The sequence below is a fragment of the Teleopsis dalmanni genome, chromosome 1 (genome assembly GCF_002237135.1).
Source record: "Teleopsis dalmanni isolate 2A chromosome 1, ASM223713v2, whole genome shotgun sequence".
Classification (NCBI taxonomy): Eukaryota; Metazoa; Arthropoda; class Insecta; order Diptera; family Diopsidae; genus Teleopsis; species Teleopsis dalmanni.
Genome location: NC_051846.1, coordinates 12,959,066 through 12,978,947, shown reverse-complemented (window position 1 = coordinate 12,978,947; position 19,882 = coordinate 12,959,066). Strand labels below are relative to the sequence as shown.

The window sequence follows — 19,882 nt, the reverse complement described above, 5'->3', positions numbered from 1 at the left end:
GTTGTACGATTCCTTGTTTCTAGAAATTCATAAACATGGTTTACAATTTATAACTTTTAACAGTATTATAAATGATTTATTAATAAATCATAATTTACGCAAAAAATGAAAAATTTTTAACTTAGCAAAAAATCTCCACCTTCAGTCTTACTCATTTTTACTAAGCTAATTCTTAGGTCGGAAGCAATTCTCGAAATCAACAAAAATGACTTCTTAAGTCTAATCAAATCGCACTTCACCAATACTTTCTGAACTACTCAAAAAATGTGAGCAATATCTCCTAAATCGGAACAGATCAGATTAAAAAACAATGATACGTTCTAAACAAGCATAAGGTACGGTCAGCATTATCGGCTACCGACAAATGTAGACTACGAACGTGTGCGAGTTAGGCTAAGTTGATGCTAAATCAAATGGGAGATTTTTTGGGATTTCTTGCACTGCACACATTTAGCTATTTATCAACACGTATCGACACATCACTATATTATCGACACAACTTAGAATTTCCCTCATTTAGAACCCAACTTAGCCTAACTCGCACACGTCCTACATATGAAAGACAAAGGAATATCCTTGTTAAATTTTTTAGAATGTCCAGGAGAAAAAATTTATTCACGAATCGATATATTTGAAAAAAATTATGACTTCTCTAGAGACAGTTAAACTGAAAGAAACCTTTCGGTAATTTAGAAAGGGCAGGATACAGTAATTCATCAATGTAAGCAACTGCACATACAGGTAATGTTCAAGCCCAGCAAATACTAAAGACACTAAAAAAAATCTAATTATGAATTAGTTCAAGCACTAGAGTTTTTTTTTAAATAAAATTTGATGTCGAATAATAAAATCTATTAATACAAAACTGCAGTCAACTTACAAATTCTAATTTGAATGTCCCAATTACAGACCATCAAGACTTTCGTGGATATCCAGCTAAAGAACGAAAACGCGATTAGCACAAATGAGTCAGCACCATTAAGATACGCTAAATATGCTGCAGATACTCAGATACTCACTGACAATTTTTTATAAAATTGGAGTATTTATTTCTTTTTTTTATATATTTTTAAGTAATTAATTTTAACACAATTTTTTTAATAATTTCTATAACATTTAATTATTTTTTTAGATCTTCTTAAGTTAAATGTAAATAATTTCGTTCTATTTCAACATCAATAATACTATTTATATTTTTATTAACTTTTATTTCACAATTAAAAATTATTTCATATATTTTATAAAATTATTTTTTTTTTAAATCACTTTTATATATTTGTATTATTTAAAATTTTATTGCCAACAATAAAGCTGAACTTCAACAAAATATTTTATTAATTTTTTATAAAAAATAAAAATATTTTCAAAAATCTTTTTTTTATCCTTGAGGTAAAAACTTTGAACAAAACACAACTAATCGCTTCCCATAAGGCACAGCACTGAGCAAGAATTCGAGTTCGAAAAAACCGTTAAGCAACCGCACTCATAAGCGGATTAAACGCGACTAAAGCAACAGCCATGCGAATTAAACGATATAAAATTCACTCTGGCACAACAAAGTCCACAATAAACGTCCATATCGATGGCAAGTTGTTGCTGTTGTTGCTGTTGTCATTGTTGCTATTATTGTTGTAATTGATGTTGCTTTGAATTCAGTCAACATTGGAGTTGGAATTTGGAATTGTTGCAGCAGAGTTAAAGAGTTACAGAGTTGTGATAACTGAATTTCGATTTCCTTGTTGTTTTTAGAAATAAAAAGAAGAAGTTCTTCGCAGCACGAATGCAGTTCATCTAAACAAACCCAAACGTCTGTTGTGCACTGAAAGCTGGAAACGGTAACGATTGCCAAATGAGGGAATAATTCAAGCCGGAGCTCTAGGAACTAGTTTGTAGCTTTTGATGCTGTATGCTGGACTGTGTCAAACTCCAAGAACAAGACACGACGCATTAAGGCGAACTAAACTTGATTTTGGTTCACGTGACAATGTTTTGGAGTGCAACAGCACACTTTGAGCTACTAAAGTGATAACCACATCCACGTCGCGCCAGAGGATAAGTTACTCATATAGAAGTAATCCTACTCAATATTAAGAATGAATTCATTGAAATGCTGGTTGTTGTTGTTTTAGCTGAAGCTTGTCTGCGCTCTATTAACGGTTAGTAAACAGTAAATTTATAACTTCGCATCAACAACAAAGCCCGCCATCCATATGTGGTTTCTCCGTCGAATTTGGACAGCATTTCTTGTTTGTTTAAGAAATGCATAAACATGTTCTAGCGGTCAGTTGGACGACACGTTCCGCTGAGTCCTCACAAAGTGCATAACAATAATTTTGAAAAATGCTCATACTAGCACAAGATTTAGAACAAGTCTAACTGCTTAGTACTTAAGACCAATACTATTACCCACTTACCAGTTGCTAGTCGCTAGTTGCCAGTTGCTAGTTGCTAGTCATACTTCGTCTACTACGACTGCTTAAACAGGCTTTTAATTGGGGGTTTGATTACCGCAATATTGCGTAATTAATAGGACTAGAAACAGTGAAGTGTTAAGTTCAGCCTAGGGAATAGAAGTAAAAACTTTTATATTTCATTCATAAATTTGAAATTATGGTTTGAACTATCAGATAAAATTTAATAACATGTAAAAGGCATAAGAAACGCATCAAAGTTAATAAATAACAGCGAGTAAGGTGTGTATGAAAGTGAGTTACTTTGATGCAGTTTATTTTATAATCAAAGCTTGCGAATCTGCGTATTAGTACTGTACTATAAAGTGCAAGACAGATCTTTAAATGCATGATCAGCTGAATGGGTTTAGTGATGGTTAGCTGGTAGTGGCGGCCTTGAGTACCAAGAAAGCCCACTTGAGCTCAAATAATGGCCTGTTGTGATACCACAGGAATAATGTTGGTTGGTACATAGTCAAGGTGATCAGTATAAGACCTACGAACAACGCCGAAAAATGCAACGACTCTCCCATTAGGTGAAGGTAAATCAACTTGACAGTTCTATGAATCTGGCTAAGTCCTTAATATTGTAGGATGACAGTTCAGTCAGATCGATCAGAATAGGTGCCACCAAGATTTTTAGTGATGACAAAGTTATTTAAAAATAGTTTAATACAATAAATATAAATGTTTAATAAAATTCTAATAACAAATTTAGTTAATAGACTGTAGTTCCACTTTAAGCCTAACACTAACATATTTTTCGCACGAAAATTGACATAAAACTCTATATAAAAAATATATATATATAAATATATTATATTAATCTATTGTAAAATTACTGCTAAAATAGAGTTTTATATCAAAAAATATTGCAAAAAATTTTGATATCACAGAACTTTTTTTAAATAATGATTTATGTCAATTATTCGTGCGAAATTGATGTTACTATTACGCTTTAGAATAAAAACTTATAAAGGTTTATAACTTTATAAACCTTTTTATTTATAAATAAAAATTTAATAACCATAAGATCATCCACAAGCTGGCACCATAAGCATATACTAGTAGCGTGTATTCGAAGTATATACTAGAAGTATTCTGGCACAGAGCGTATGGGTTTTAAATGTCACTAAGAACTAAAATATTTAATACGACATCTACTTAAAGGTTCAGAACTTTATCTTATATCACAAGGAAAAAATTGGTTTATGTTTGACTGACAGCCAACCAGATAAACCTAGCCGGATCCCTTACGATCCCGATTGATAGCACTGTTTCAGTGATATATGTCGAATTTTTTTGAGATGAACAAGCATTCGTATTTGATTTAAGATTTGCCATTTCACAATACGGCTCGCTTAACAGCCGCCGAATGTGTTGCAATTATAAAAACTTACTACAGCAATGTTGATTTTTTAGTAGCTATATTACAGATATTGATAAAACAAATTTTATAGAGTTCGATAGCAATTGGCACGCAAATCCCATTAAAAAAATATTCACACAATAGAGATTAGTAAAGCCTATGTTTGCAAATAAAAGCCGCTATCAGGTTTAATAAGTACGTGACTTGATGTACCTTAAACAATATTCAAACTTTTCTTTCACTTTGTTTAGGTAAGTAAAGTTATCTAACATTAAATTAGTTAAAGATACTTTTATCCGCAAATCCCATTTTCAGTTGGATTAAAATCCCATTTAAATGCATATTAAGTAAAGATACATATATATATATATATATAGTTTTTCTATTAGCTCGAAAGTATTAAATCGATAAGATCTCAAAATAATTAATTTAATTTTAATTTAGTTTTTAATAATGTAATTCAACGACAATATTCGAATTAATTTGTTATACGTGTTGTACTCTTAGGATGAAAAAATAAAAAACACTTTATATGCTAATTAATTAAAAAAAATGTTTAGTCTTAGATGAGATACGTATTTATTTTATCTGGATTTTAAAGATTCTGCACAGGTTTACAGTTATATTTTGATCACATTTTGCAGTCTTAATAAATCAAAAGTTAAATTAATCAACGATTTCTTAACTAGTTATGATCTTATAACTACCACCCTCTATAGAAAGAAGTAAACCTCACCAGAACCTCACAATCTATTAAAAGCAAAGTGAAATTCTACACGCCTTACTTGTGCTCTGCGTTTGTCACGAAACGAATCGAGTACCCTCATTCGACTTTTTTTGAATTTTAGTTTTTTAGTTAGAACCGTTAATGATTCGCGGGCAAAAGTCCGAGACGAATTGAATTGTCCACTTTTTTTTAAAGCAACGAAAACCACCTCCTAGAAATGAATGAAGAAGATTTGAATGGACATATGCAACCGCGTAAAGTACCTTCGGACAAGTATCAGGAGGTCCTCGTCGATACAAGTAACTTGAGCTTTCTCGGAGAGGACGGTGTCGGAAAAGCACTTACTGTCGGGCTTGCTCATTTAGTTGATGAAATCACTTAGAAGCTTGAGCTCCAAAAGACGGCTTCTTTCCATCCGGGCGAAACTTTTTGCAGACCCAATGAGGAAAGCATAAAAGAGTAAGAGGTAAATGAGCTGTTTATAGTAGAAGAGCTTGACTTAACAGGTTGTGCCTTTGAAGTGCATTTTTTAATTAATTATGCCTACACCTAGCATTATAGATGGCATAGTCAACATATGAGATAAAGTTATGCCAAGGGGATAGCACAACATTTGAGATACTTGAGCTTGTCCACAAGCTGAATGGGGTATTGTCGAACTCTAGCTCAATAATAATGGCAACTAAGCCACTGGACCGTTCTCGTCTTTGTCATAGAGAAACTATGGCAGAGATCTTAGTGGAGTTAAGCTCAATCTTACACCTGATGTAGTAATTGAGAGAGATCCTATGGTGGGCATTATGCTCATTAGAAGCAGATTTCTTTGGCGGTGGCCTGAAACTTGAAATGTCCTATTGGAAAGAAACTTGTGGAATACTATAGAGTGTTGGAGAGACGCCAAACTCGCAAAACTTGTGGACCAATTCCTTAAAACAAACGGAATCAAATTCTTTTTCAATATCAATACCTACTACCACGGTAGGTGGTAGTAATCTGTCTGTGACTGCAATCATTATGCGCTTAATTATTGAGCAAAATTGAAATTAGTACTAGACTTTAATAAGAAAAATATATAAAAGCACTCAATTATTTCTACTGATTGAAAATTTGTATACATGAGCTCTAATTGGATGTGTTTAGGTAAAAAAAAAAACGTATTTTGACATCAAATATCATAAATTACATATAAATTTGCTATGGCGTTTTCGATTGGTACATCTGGGGTAATTTTTTTTAATCGAAATGCTCTTTTAGTGCAATTTTATTTTAGATTAGTAAATCCAGAGCAAGATGTATAACACTCAGGATTAATTTATAACACTTTACATATTTTGCCAAAGTAGCTAGAGAATACCCTGAAATTAACAGTTATTTTGTATAATTTGACAGATAAAGTGTGATTTGATTAGATGTATATATTTATGTAAACTATATACGTCTATTAACACTACTACAGATATATTAGATTACTCTAATAATGTCGAATGGAGTAACAAAATTTAACAGATCGAGAGTAAATCTAGTTTGTCTAATCTAGTTTAAATCTGAATTCAGATATACCAATCAAAAACCCCATTACTCTCGCTATTCACTAGTTCACTGTTTATAATTGTGAAATAGATAATAGTAAAAAATTAAAATTACGGAGGAAAATATTAGACATATATTGGTTTCATCACCTTTTCAATAGAATAAAACATAAGAAAAATGTCCATCCACTAAATACAGTAAATTGTGCTAAAACTGTTATAAAAACTAATTTTAGGGAAGAAATAAGGCAGCTACACTAGATCATTACCTTTAAAATAAGATCACGCATTTACAACCACTTAAATGTCAATGTCAAATGACAAGCCCATCTATTGTGAATGGTACGTAAATAGTTCAGCTTTATCATTCATAATAATAACAAGTGAAACGCATATCCTACGCATTTTTTTATAGGAAATACTATTTACTTACTTTGATAAACAGTTGCATAAACACTATAAGTAAACTATAAGTACTTATTAATATATAAAAATAAAAGAAACCATGACTGCCCGAAATCCACAGACATTAATGGAGCTTCCTAAAGAAGAGAATTTTGATTTTCTCTTTAAAGTCGTTTTAATCGGGGATTGTGGAACAGGGAAAACCTGTATTGTTGAACGTTTCAAGACAGGTAACTTTATAGAAAGACATGGGAATACCATTGGCGTAGATTTTTCAATGAAAACTATCAATGTCGAGGGCAAGCAAGTGAAGGTAAGAAGTGTGCAGTGAAGACAGTGGGTAACATGTTTAAACAAACAAATTAAAGTAAATAATTAAGTACTTTTATATATTTTTTATATAAAAATTTTGAAATAATTTTAATAAAATAATCCAATTAACTTTTTAGTTACAAATTTGGGATACGGCAGGGCAGGAGAGATTTCGTACAATTACACAAAGTTATTATCGGTCAGCTAATGGAGTAATTATCGGTAAGAGGCATGCCTCTTAATTTTAATTTATCATTTCCTAAGGCCATAATATTTTTATGATAGCTCACTTGCCGCTTGCCATTATTCACTAATGGCAAGAGGTACACTAATAACCTTATCAATTTATGACTGTATAATCCCCGCACTTACATTGCTAGATTTATAAGTTTTTTATCATTTATTGTGCAAATAAAAAATCACTTTAAATAATAAATTTATTTATAGCTTTGTGAAATATAAATTTATATATATATATATATATGTTTTTCTTTTTTTTTGCATACGTTTTTAGTTTATGACATCACGAAGCGTAGTTCCTTTTCGAATCTGCAAAAGTGGATTGAAGAAGTGCGAAGATATACTGCCTCTAATGTACTTCTCATACTGGTAGGGAATAAATGTGATCTCGAAGAAGAACGTGAAGTGGAATTTGATGAAGCACAACAAATGTGCCAGTATATACCAGAAATACTATTCGTTATGGAAACATCAGCAAAAGAAAATATGAATGTGGAAGATGCTTTCCTATGTCTTGCCACAGAACTTAAGGTAACTATTCTCTTAATATTAGAGTAAACATTTCTAATATAATAATATATTGTTAACTATCAAAAATAGCGACGTCATGACGTTAGTGATGTAAAGCAAGATGAAGATGATGCGATACGTTTGGGACAGAGTAAGCCCTTAAAAAGTTGCAGCAGTTCGTGTAATTTAACGTAAAAATGTAACAATATTTAGTTTTTTGTTAAGCATTTTTTGTTTTGTTATTAATTGTGATCTAAGGTTTTAGTTCAAATTTTATTTATTTACACTAACTTAAAAGAACTTGTAGTCTTTTATAAATAATCAGTATAGTAGTTTTACGTGGGAGTTAAAACAACAACAAAATTAGAAAAATACTCTTCAAAAGTTTTTAAAGAAAAATTATCTAAACAGTTTTTTAAGTAAAATTTATAATCGTCAGATTAGATTTCTTGATGGTGGAATGTTTGCATATAGCTCATAATAGCTCATTTCTAGCAACAAAAGACCACCACCACTTTTTGATGTGATTTCTAATTCAATCTGTTGCTTATGGAATATCTTATGTTGTAACCCGAGCGACCTTCTGGTGTTATTCCTATCGGAGAAATGCAATCAGCTGTTGGTTGTAGACGAGTGGTTAAGGCATGCATACCCTGCCGCTACTAGAATCTAGTATTTCTTATTATTTTATTCTCTTTTATTGTATATCTCGTTCAAATTATTGGTCTCATATCTTTAGTTTTAAACTTTATTTTTTAAAAACAGATTATATTTTGTTATAAATTGTATTATCTACCGGTCCCACCATCATGTTATCTGAAATTATTTGAAACTAATTTTTAAAATACAAATTACAAACTTCTGTTTTGTTTTTAAAATGTAACAAGTCCGAACATTATCTTAAACAATTTTTATTATTATTTTAATATAAATATGTATGTATATAAACTTAAGTACAAACTATTTAATGAACAACTCATATACTTTATATATTATAATTAGTAAATACTTAAATACATAAAGTGCAATTGTCAATTACATGTATACGTTGCAATATAATATATATGTAAAATACATCATATGTATAAAAATATATGTAAATATATGGATGTATTTTAGAAAACATGAATCTGATTTTTTTAAAACTTTGCCATATGGGATTTGTTTGATGGTTCAAATTCGTCCAATATTTATATATGTATCTCTAATGCTTACACACAATATTATTATCGAAACTTAAATCTGCACAGAGGTTTATAAGTATAAAATAATTTAGACTAAAGTAAAAAGTTAATAAAAGTAAAGTTTTATATCTCAGATATATGTTTTTTTTTTTAGTATACCTTTGTATGAAAGATTTTACAAAGAAATATGCGTGTCTCTGTTCAAATACTATTTAGTAGTTTTCACTCATTCTTTTATTAATAAAACCTTTAACTTTTATATTTGCTATTGTTTTAATTTTATTTTTTTTGTCCGTAGTAAAGTTTCACAATGATAGCTAGATAAAAAGCTTAGATATGGACTTTACTCAGTATTCAACACGCTTAAGTTACTCGTATCACACAAAATACCAGAGCTTATAAGTTTATTTGAAGGAGAAGTGATAACATTCACAGTTGGCGATGAAAGAATATTATGTGAAACACTGATATAAAACAACGATAACCAAACAATTATTAAAGCCATACATTCTATAAAAATTAAATGAAGTGTTATCCAATCCTATGTCGCATCTCCGAATAATGCTAGCAAACATAACAGCTTTTCCCTATTTTGAATATCAGAATACAGTGATTACCATGGCAACTGGTACGAAAAGGTTCAGAAACATTGGATGCTATTAGACTAAGTACAACTTAGTCTAGCTACATTAAACAAATCAAAATTATTTCATCCACGATCAGATTAAAGACGTTTGGACGATATATTCAAATAACAAAGACTTATTTGCTTGTGTAGTCCATTTTAGGATTATCCCATATGATGTCGTTCACCTGAGTGCTGTTGATTTTTGGATTCGCTTTATAGAATTGGCTAGGTTTTTCCGTCTTGATCATGGTTAACTGGAATTCAAATCCCACCCATTTTCCAATCCACTTTCACTTCTAAATAGTTCCATATTCTCTTACACAAGCAATACCCATCAACATGTATTCGTCTTGTAGTCCCTTTCATAATATCTGCTTTTACAGATCCCTGCAGATTACAACAACAACAACATATTAGTTTCCCACACCCGTAAAAGAGCGTTACTGATGAATATTTAGACGATGAAATTACAATTGAAGTTGTCAGTGGTACGTAATCATGAATGACCTGTCCGCTGTTAGACACAGAATTTTTATTTCGGGTTAGGTTTTTATTAATATTATTATTATTATTTTTATTAATACTACAAAATCAGTAATCACCTCACAAAGGAAATCTATTTTAAGTCTGCACTCTATAAAATCAATTTTTTAAACAGTTTAAAGAAAATTCTCATTTTTTTATAAAAAAAATCATCATAGCGATTATTGGTTTATCCATAATATGACTATGTCGTCGTAATTGACGAGTGGGTGCGGGACCCGGCCGGTCGTAGAACATTATGGTCATTTCGACAATTAAGTCATATCGGCACTTGTAGTTGAAACGACACTTTTAGTCGAAACGATACTTACGGTACTATCGACACTAATAGTCATAACGATACTTATCGTGCTCATACATGATTGAAACATCAGTTCAAACTTCATCATCATCATCAACATTTTGGCATCACACTCCAGGATGAACCATTGCCTCCTCTACAATACGCCTCCATTCTTCTCTGCATTTCGCTTTCTTTCTGTGTTATGTTATTCTCATCGTTCGTATGTTGTCTTCTACATCTTGTCACCATCTTCGTCGCGGTCGTCCTCTTTTCAACTCCCCTCTGACTTTGTCTCGAAAATTTTCTTAGTCATTCTTTCGTTACTCATTCGTAGGACGTGTCCATGCCAGCGCAATCTTTGGGCTTTTATGTATCGTGATATAGTTCGGTCTTCGTTCAAGACATTCAGTGCAAACTTAACAAGCTTAATTGAAGAAATACATATCTATTTTTAAATATCTATTGTAATTATGCAACACCACTGAATATCTTTAACTGTGGAATACGAACTCTTAAGGAAGGGAAACTTTATATATATATTCTGGCGCGGACTGGTTAGAGATAAAGACGATAAGTAATATTTATCTTTTATCCAGAGTTTAAAAATATATATGTATGTAATTATAATATAAAACAATAGTGGGATGTAAAAAAATTTTATTCTATTATAATTTTTATTGTTTCACTTCAATAATAAATATATTTATAAATTTTTAATTACTTAAACTAACATTTAAATGCACATCAGTTTTTAGGAATGCTTATAATTATTTACAAATAAAACATATTCCTTAAAAATCGTTCACTATAATCTAATCGTTTACAATAATAAGAATTATACCTAGTAGTGAAAAAAATTAAGTTTAAAAAATATACCCTAATGCTCTAACACTTATATTTAATTTCAAAAAAAATTACATGCCTGAAAAATATAATTAAATTTGTAATATTCAATACATTTATATAAATAATTAATAAATCGCACATTAATATTACTGCATTTCTTTATAAATAATCAAATGCATACAATATAACATAAATAGAAAAACTGAACCCGTTGTAAAAAAGCCTAATAAATCTTCTATTTTTATTTATATAAAAAAAAATTTGTATAATAAAATATATTAAGAATTATGGTTTTGAGTTATATTTATTTTTGCTCTTAGGTTTACGGACATGACGATTACTTCCACTTGATGGCTTTCCTGCAGCTGCAGTCAAATCGTATCGAAATATTATACAACGTCTGTCAAAAAATATTTTTAGATCCTAAAAATGAAAATATTTTTAATAAATATTTTAAAATTAGTTTAACTTGTGTTTGCATTGCACCTTTGGATCGTAACGATACCCCAAATTTTTTAGAAATAAATATACATCTTGTAAGTCGATTGGTTGGAACATTAGTATTGCTTCATGCAGAGACGGATTAGCGCAAACCAGATTGAACCAGGCTATATGAAATGGTAATAACGGTTGTTGTGTCTATAACAATAAAATTAAATAATATTAAACCATATTCCCGCATTCTGAATAATAACTTAAATAAAATATAGAATACAATTGGCAGAACTCACTTTTTTTGTAACATTTGTTTGTAAAATAAATACTTCATCTTCCAATTCAGGGAATAATTTATGTGCAAAGCGTAAGAAATTGCTACCAGAAGAATCTTGTAGTGTTATTTTGTTATTTGCTGCAATTTGAGTTAACAGTTCCTCCTTGTTCCCCTCCAAAATATTTTGTGTAGAAGCGACTGCACTTGCAGAATAATTGTTTGCAAGCATATTATATTCATTGGAGGTGTTAGAAGTATTAGTTTCTAAAAGTTCTGAAACTTCATCCATAATTAAAGGATGAGTTTGATTATAAATGTATTCCAACATTTTAATAGCTTGCTTACGCTTCAATGGTTTGATACCAAAGCCATAAAGTAGTTTTAATAGTTCTGCTTCAGTTAGTTGTAGAAAATCAGGTTTAGGTGCAGCTGTTAAGCGAACGCTATATGCTCTAGAGTTAACGTGTACTTCCTGAGTTATATTTTCCTCTAAATTATTAATATTTACTTCATCTCTCTCTGTTTCTATAGAGAAATTTAATTTTGCCGTAAGTAACTTATTCATGCCGCTGGGTTCAATAATAGAAGAATCAATTTTCTTTGGAGTAGCATATACTAGTTTGTCGAACTCATCGAATTCATCCGTATCACTTTTATCTTCTCGCACCTTCTTTAAGAGATCGTCAAATTTATTCGTTCCTATGCTACTGTAACGTTTAATGGCAACCATATTTTCACCAGGCGATTGTAAAAATGAAGCATCTGTCAACAGTTGTTTTGTGTCAAAGGTAGCTTTGGTTGGTGTTTGTAATGGCGATTGTGTAAATGGCTCAGAGTAGCTATCCATTATACCAAATTCAGCACGTTCCCTTGATATGTCATTTAAATTCATAGTTTCTGTGGGAAGTGTAGTTTTAAGAAACTGTTCTAGTATTGGTTCAGTTTCGCACTCAAACATCGAATTCTCCTTACATTTCTTATCAGAACTTTCATCACTGACTAAATCTAATATAGAAAATTCATGTTGATTGTGTTCTTCGGAAATTTCATTTTGGTGCTTATTTTGGTTGGTATTCTGATTTATATCATGATCAGAACTACTATTTAAACTGAAGTCTTCTGTTTCTAATGGAGCGAAGTCATCATTTATAAAGTTCTTTGTACGATCCGCTTGCCAAATGGAGTAATTGATTTCATCATCGGATAATATCAAACATTCATTTTCATCATCTTCTACTTCTTGACTAGCAGACTTATTATCAATGCTTTTACCATCGCCATCATCTTCGTCGCTATTTTGCGTTAAATCAATGCACATATCATCAATTGGATTCATTGTAAATGATAGTGACTTTTTAAAACTAGAAGGTTCGGTTTTCATACTTTGCATTGGTTTACCTGGTTCATCGTAATGCTTTTCTCTACTGATGTTTTCATTTGTTGCAATTTCATTTAAATGGAAATATTTGTTGACGGTTGGTAATTGCGTCAATGAAACTGACTGTCTCTTCTTTAATTGGTTGCCTTCCGGTTTTAAATATTTCTTAACTAAGTCATTAAATACAACTTCATTAACATCGTATACTTCAGATTTATCGAGATTAGATTTATATGTTTGCCCAACAAAGTTGTCAGTTAGAGATTTTTTGTTATAAATATTTTTATTAGTTTCTTTAATTTTCCCACTGTCAATCAGTATAGAATCTCGGAGCGAAAAATTCAATGTAGTCAAATTATTGTGATACGCTAATGGTGAATGTAAGGGAGAAACATTATTTGCAGAAATTGCAGAAATATCATCAGCGTTTGCAGTTAAATCAATCATTGGCGCTAGAATGGAGAATAGTTTTTTATTATTTTATTTGGAAAACAAAAATTTATAACGTCTAACCTTCTGAAAAGCTTTCATTTGTTTTAATATCTGTAGTCTTCACTAAGTAGAATAATATGAATTAATGTTAATATAAAAAAATATTTATCGAATGTACAATACCTTCATCACTGGAGAAAATCTCATAAACTGTTATACCATGACTAGATTCCTTTGAGTTATTTTCAACATCCACATCACACATATTCTCTATATTTAATATGACAAAATAATAACTGTCAACAAAAACCATATGAGACACAACATACCTTGACCGAAATCATCATCTGAGTCCGCAAATAAATCGGGAGATTTTTCTCTACAAAGTTGAGTATTTGAGATTTTATCCGATGGCTTGCTGGTTTGTTCACTAGTTGATTTCTTTTTTGGTGGGGATATTATGTTCTGAATCTGTTTTAACTTTTTAAGTGGTGGCTCTTTAATTGGACTTGTACTAGTTTCTGTTGTGAATGAAAAATTTGTATCTAACTTGTCATTATCGGGTATTCCTAAATGAATGGGCGAGCATATTTCTTCAATTAACTTCTTATCACAAATTTGGTTTACTTGTGGGTTATTTGAAATTAAAATATTATTGACTGGTGTTTCTAAAATGATGGACAATTGAGTTGATTTGTTTATGTTCTCTACAACAGTTTTAGCATCACTATTTGTTTCCATTTCATCGCCACTGTTACACAAGTCTATTGTAGTATGGACAGAACTTGACAAATGTTCTAAACTGGATAAATTATCCAGTGACTTACTTTTACAAGTTAAAGTTTGCAAATTTTGTATCCCAATTTTAATTAATTTGAAATTTTCTTCGTTAATATTCATTTCAGCTGGACTTTCAACTTCTTTAATATCATTCGGTATGCTTGCAGCTTCATCTATATCTTCGCTTTTTTTCGTCTTTAGTTCCGTTTGGTCCAATTGTTTTAAAAAATTTTCTAACTCAATATAAGCTTTATATAAAGCCTTTTCAATAATTTTACTTTGACAGTTTTTAGCACGGGGTGTCATGTCACGGCCTTGTATCGCATTCCAATCTTTAAGCAAATGGCCAGCATTTAAATAAGATACATTAAACAATTCTTTAACAAAATAATTTTCTAGCTGCACATGAACAGAACTGTCTTCTCTTTGTACAACTCTGTTATCAGTGGACACTTGCAGTTTTCTTAGGTTATTGCTGACTACATCATATTCTTTTGTAAATGCGTCCTCGTGGCACAACGGTTTAGGCTTAACTTGCCGTTTTAAAAATGCATTAATTTTATCATCAAGTTTTTTTTGTTGAATTTCTACATTACGCAGTGTTAACGCTGTAAATTTGTTAGCCCATTTAGACTTCGATCGCCTGTAAGCACCTGGCACCAAAGCCGCTGCTATTTTACTATAATCTGAAACGATTCAAAAATTTGTGAAACAGATCTCAGTTTATATCTACAATTTTTGTAATAGCTAATTAAATCAACTGACCTTCTCGTGCTGCTGTACGGAAGCCATACTTTTGAAGCCGAGTTCTAATATTTTCGTTGCTATTCACATTTTTTGAGTTTGTTGCATCGTCTGATATTAAATCCACAATGACATCGTCATTATAATTGACAACATTTTCTACCTCCGATTTAGATAGCGCCAAAGCTAATTGAACTTCATCTGGATTAAAATTATCTGCTACACAATGTTGAGCAGTTATCTCAGAAAATATTTGCTCATTACGCAGGAAAGCACTTTTAATTTTCGGTTGCTTTTTCAAAACTTTTAAGTTCTTTTTTGTATCTTTTAGCTTAGGTGCTTTCTTTACTTTTTTCTTGGCTGTTTCAAAATCATCACAATGTTTAGATTCTTCCTTCTCGGGATTATCGGTTGAAATTGAATCTTTGCTATACAGAAACGTATTAAGTTTCGTGCGTTTATTGCGGACTGTTTTCAAATTTGTTGGAGCAGGGGACTTTTTTTCTAATTCAGAGTTTGCTTTTTTATTTAATACATTTTGATCTATATCAATGTCTTCTATTGGACTATTAGTATTTCCCAGTTGCTCTAGCTCTTGAGTGCTGGACTTATTGTCTTTAACGTTTGGAGAAGCAAAATAATTAGAAATTGTTGTTTTTGGTGCTGAGCTTCGTGTTTCGCTTAAAATATTATAAGAAAAAGCATTTATAAGTTTCTACCATATCATTTGGTATTTATTAGATAACATTAATTACATATCATTTACTACTAGATAGGCTAATAGGTTATGGTCCTACCGTGCATTTTTAGTATTTTTTGTTGAACCTGGCAATTGTAGTTTTTTCAAATTCGCTTTACGTGCTTCACGGTTCATATTTTAATTAAACGTTTATATTATTAGCGCTCAGAAAACAACTTTTCTTTCTCTTTCATTGCTTCTTCTATAAATTTAGAGGTTTTCGGTACGGTGTAATTGAAGAATTCCTTTCGGGCTTTAACTTCCTCGTTATCTACAAGTAGTCGTGTTGTTATTTTTTCATTTGAAAAACGATATATCGGTGTCAATCTATACATTTATAAAGTGCCTTAATATCAGTTAGAAAATTAATTGATTAACAGAAACTCACGTAAAAATGCCAAAAAACAAAACTCCGGTGGCTATGACACCTGCAGCAAACCTATTTCGGTAATAGTATGAAGGTGTACCACGCGTGCGCCTAGGTTTACGCTTACTCTCATCAGTAGGGTCCATTACCAATCAAATTAATCTTCAAAATTGAGCTATATGCTTATATAATTATAAACATGTTTCAATTTTGAATTTTTATAGATTTCACAAGCGGACTTCTGCTATCATTCACAATGCAGATGTAAAAACAGCTGTTAATTTGAATTTTTTTGACAGCAGCCCATACTCCGGTGTACAGTAGGACAATAGGTAGTGTACACCTCCAGTCTGTTTGACACTTCAAGTATTTTTTTAATAACCGAGTTAAAGCCCAACCATGCGTTGCCACATTTTTTTACTTTACCATTTTCTGTGGCTCGTTTATATTAATAGTTCGGGTTCAATTCGAATGATATCTTGCGAGAATGCTCTCATTTGCTTTTTGTCACTTCTTTCGAGTTTGCCATTTATATAGCACAAAAAATTCACCATGCGAGAACATTATGATGCCATAAAGGAACTGATGAAAATGTAACGTTTTTTGAAAGTTCGATTTAAAAGACTATTTTAAAAGTTTGCAAATTGTTTGCGGTAAGATATTCAAAATTATTTGAAAATCATGAAGAAATAAATATTGATTCTTTTTAGAATCAAAAAAGGAATGTCGTACTGTTTTAACTGCAGTGGTACACGATCGCAGAAATATGCCTCGCATTAATTTACGTGATTCAACTGACCCATTTCATTTACCCGAAGCGCGCTTTGTCGAGCTATTTCACTTTAATAAGGAAATAACTCTACGTCTTTTGGAAGAAATATGTCCATTTATGATAATTGGAATCAGAAACACCTATAAACCAAAACACATAAGGTTAACTGCTGGGCTGCATTTTTATGCAACAGGGTCGTTTTTACGCGACATGGGACAGGATTTTATGTGCCCAATGAACAAGCCAACATCATGTTTCGTAATAAAAGAAGTTACTTTTATTATTTAGGATAAATTGATGCAGAAGTACATAAGATTTCTAAGGCCACTAATGACTATAATGTACTATGCAAAGCGCTTTTATATAAATGAGCTCATTAACAATAAACTAACTGATTTAAGGTGAAAAATGTTAAATACAACCCTTAAAAATAAATTTCCCACAAAGGAAATTATCAACATTTGAAATATTTGTCATATGTTTTATATGTAGCATACAAACAAACAACTTATTTCACTTGCACAAATCTACTTATGCCAATGGAAATGACCGAATCTTAATTTCATTATTATTAAGCCTTGCTTAGCGACTCATGATTCCAAGCTGCCTCTATATTGGACATTAGCTATTTACAAATTGTCTCTATCTTTGCCTTTTAACTGCCACTTCTCTGAGCTCAACGATATTGATGTATGATCTGCCAAGGTGTGTGGATTGGCTGTTAATTTCGTTTAGTTTTCATCTGCGCTAGGTATTCTTAGGCCTTCCTCTTATTCTTCTCCCTTGCGGATTATACGTAAGGGCTTAAAAACAAACTTCACTTGACTTTCTCTTGCGGATATTTATGTTGATGTCGTTTGTACTCGTTCTGTCACACAGTTGTTGGTTTCCAATTCGATTTGGCCAAAAGATATGTAATATTTTCCGAAGGCACCGATTTACAAACGCGCGCACTTTGTTTTGAATTATCTCGTTTATGAGCCATGTTTTGTATATACACTTGCTTTCGAAATGTTAACTTTCGTCGTTAACCTGTAAAAAGCTAAATCTCGATATTATGTTCATCTTTGTACTAAGCAGCACTACGCAGCACTCATGTCCTGCACAGTGCCACTATCAATAGTTAACATCATTATTAACATAATGAAATTATGGTTTTATCCGCAGTGGAAACATAATATTAAGGTCGTGTGCGAGTTAGGCTAAGTTGATGCTAAACCAAATGGGAGATTTGGGAGTTAGATTAAGGTCGTGTGCGAGTTAGGCTAAGTTGATGCTAAACCAAATGGGAGATTTATTGGGATTTCTTGCACTGCACACATTCAGCCATTTATCAACACGTATCGACACATCACTACATTATCGGCACAACTTACAACTTCCCTCATTACCAAAACAATATTGCCAAGTAAATGAAAAGAAATTCAATTATTTTTTTGGAAACAACCACTATAATAAAATTTTATCAAATAAATGTTTATAATATTAAATAAATGTAATAAAAATTTTAAAAAATACAGGTATTTACAAAATTTATTGCAAATGGTCATTAAATAATGAAAAATATATGCACAGAGTGATAAAATTTTCGGTTAAAAGTTTTCTAATAATGATGATTAATTTTTTTTAATACAAATAAAACAAAACGTTTTAATAAAATTGTTTTTTATTGAAAATTTCTATATTCAATATTCATTTAAATTCACATATGAAAATATTATCTTATGAAAATACTAAAATGGCAGCCCTGGCGATTTAGTCTCGACTTAGCCACCTCGAAAATATGCTAAGTATGACTCTACACATCAATACATTATCGGCACAACTTACAATTTCCCTCATTTAAAACGCAACTTAGCCTAACTCGCACACGACCTAAGTAATAGCCTTTAAAATGGGAAATTCGCTTCAATTGCCTAAACATTTGTTCAATCACAATTTTCCAGTTTCATTTGTTAGATTATTGTACGGTGCTTTAACACAAAGCATTAAACCATAATCTTCGTCACCAAGTAACCAACATAGCACCAAAGCATTTTCATTTATAACATTATTGATGATTTAATTTCTGATTTGATGATTTAATTTAATTAATGATTCAATTCTCCGAAAGTTCGAAGCTCGAGCTATGAATTGACTCAGGCCACCGCCTTTTCAACATTCATTAAGTATTTCTTTGTATTTCCTGATTTCCTGTTACTTGAACATTAATGAAAAAAATCGTTTACTGTCAATATATTTATCACGATTAAAATGAAAAGTTTCTAATTTTAACAGAAATATAATGGCACTTGTAAATAACTATGCAAATCTTATGATGATGATGAAGAAGTTGTATGACCCTTGGATCCGTAAAAGGCTTTCATGTTTGCGCATCTAACTTAATTTCACAGTGGTTTTCTTATAACTATTATTTATTACTCAAAGACTTATTGGTATATAAATTTGGGAAAAAAGAAAATTTTCACACATCACAATAACATCACAATTAAGATTAGGACTGCAGGCACATTATGGTAAAAGCTCAACATTTTGTTTTTAAATTAATCATATGATATTAATAGATCAGGTGCTCGCTCATCGTTACTTGTGTATAACTATTTGACCAATCAGCCATATCAGCCATGATTTTACCGGACTTGGTGACCTGCGACTTTTTTCTTCTCAAAACTCAAAAGATCCATTAAAGGACTGAAATTTACCAATGTTAGGAAAATAATTTATGTGGATATCATTAAATCATGGTTCATATTTAAACAGATCTATATGGGTATATTCATATTAATAAAATAAATTAGATTTTTAAAATTGATCAATTGCAACATAATTTTTATCATAGAATCAAATTTTAATGTAGTTCGTTCAGTATTGATCATTCGAACTATATGATGAAAATAAATAAATGTTTGCTATAAAAAAAAATTTTAACTCA

General features: G+C 31.0%; 3 protein-coding genes across 3 annotated transcripts; 1 reads left to right on the top strand and 2 right to left on the bottom strand.

Annotated features, from left to right (window-relative positions):
• The first annotated feature begins 6,440 nt into the window (after positions 1-6,440).
• LOC119673064 (ras-related protein Rab-43) lies at positions 6,441-8,351 on the top strand. Its single transcript, XM_038084281.1, has 4 exons — positions 6,441-6,793; positions 6,930-7,014; positions 7,307-7,563; positions 7,633-8,351. The coding sequence occupies exons 1-4, from the start codon at positions 6,581-6,583 to the stop codon at positions 7,735-7,737; spliced, it is 660 nt and encodes a 219-aa protein (XP_037940209.1). The 5' UTR covers positions 6,441-6,580; the 3' UTR covers positions 7,738-8,351.
• Positions 8,352-11,217: 2,866 nt separating this feature from the next.
• Positions 11,218-15,964, bottom strand: LOC119670176 (structure-specific endonuclease subunit SLX4). Its single transcript, XM_038080341.1, has 8 exons — positions 15,870-15,964; positions 15,094-15,752; positions 13,878-15,014; positions 13,732-13,818; positions 13,630-13,671; positions 11,758-13,568; positions 11,513-11,665; positions 11,218-11,449 (listed from the first exon to the last, which is right to left on the bottom strand). The coding sequence occupies exons 1-8, from the start codon at positions 15,944-15,946 to the stop codon at positions 11,312-11,314; spliced, it is 4,104 nt and encodes a 1,367-aa protein (XP_037936269.1). The 5' UTR covers positions 15,947-15,964; the 3' UTR covers positions 11,218-11,311.
• On the bottom strand, positions 15,781-16,452 carry LOC119670185. Its single transcript, XM_038080352.1, has 2 exons — positions 16,200-16,452; positions 15,781-16,138 (listed from the first exon to the last, which is right to left on the bottom strand). Exons 1-2 carry the CDS (start codon positions 16,322-16,324, stop codon positions 15,970-15,972), a joined length of 294 nt encoding a protein of 97 aa, XP_037936280.1. The 5' UTR covers positions 16,325-16,452; the 3' UTR covers positions 15,781-15,969.
• Between the last annotated feature and the right edge of the window lie 3,430 nt (positions 16,453-19,882).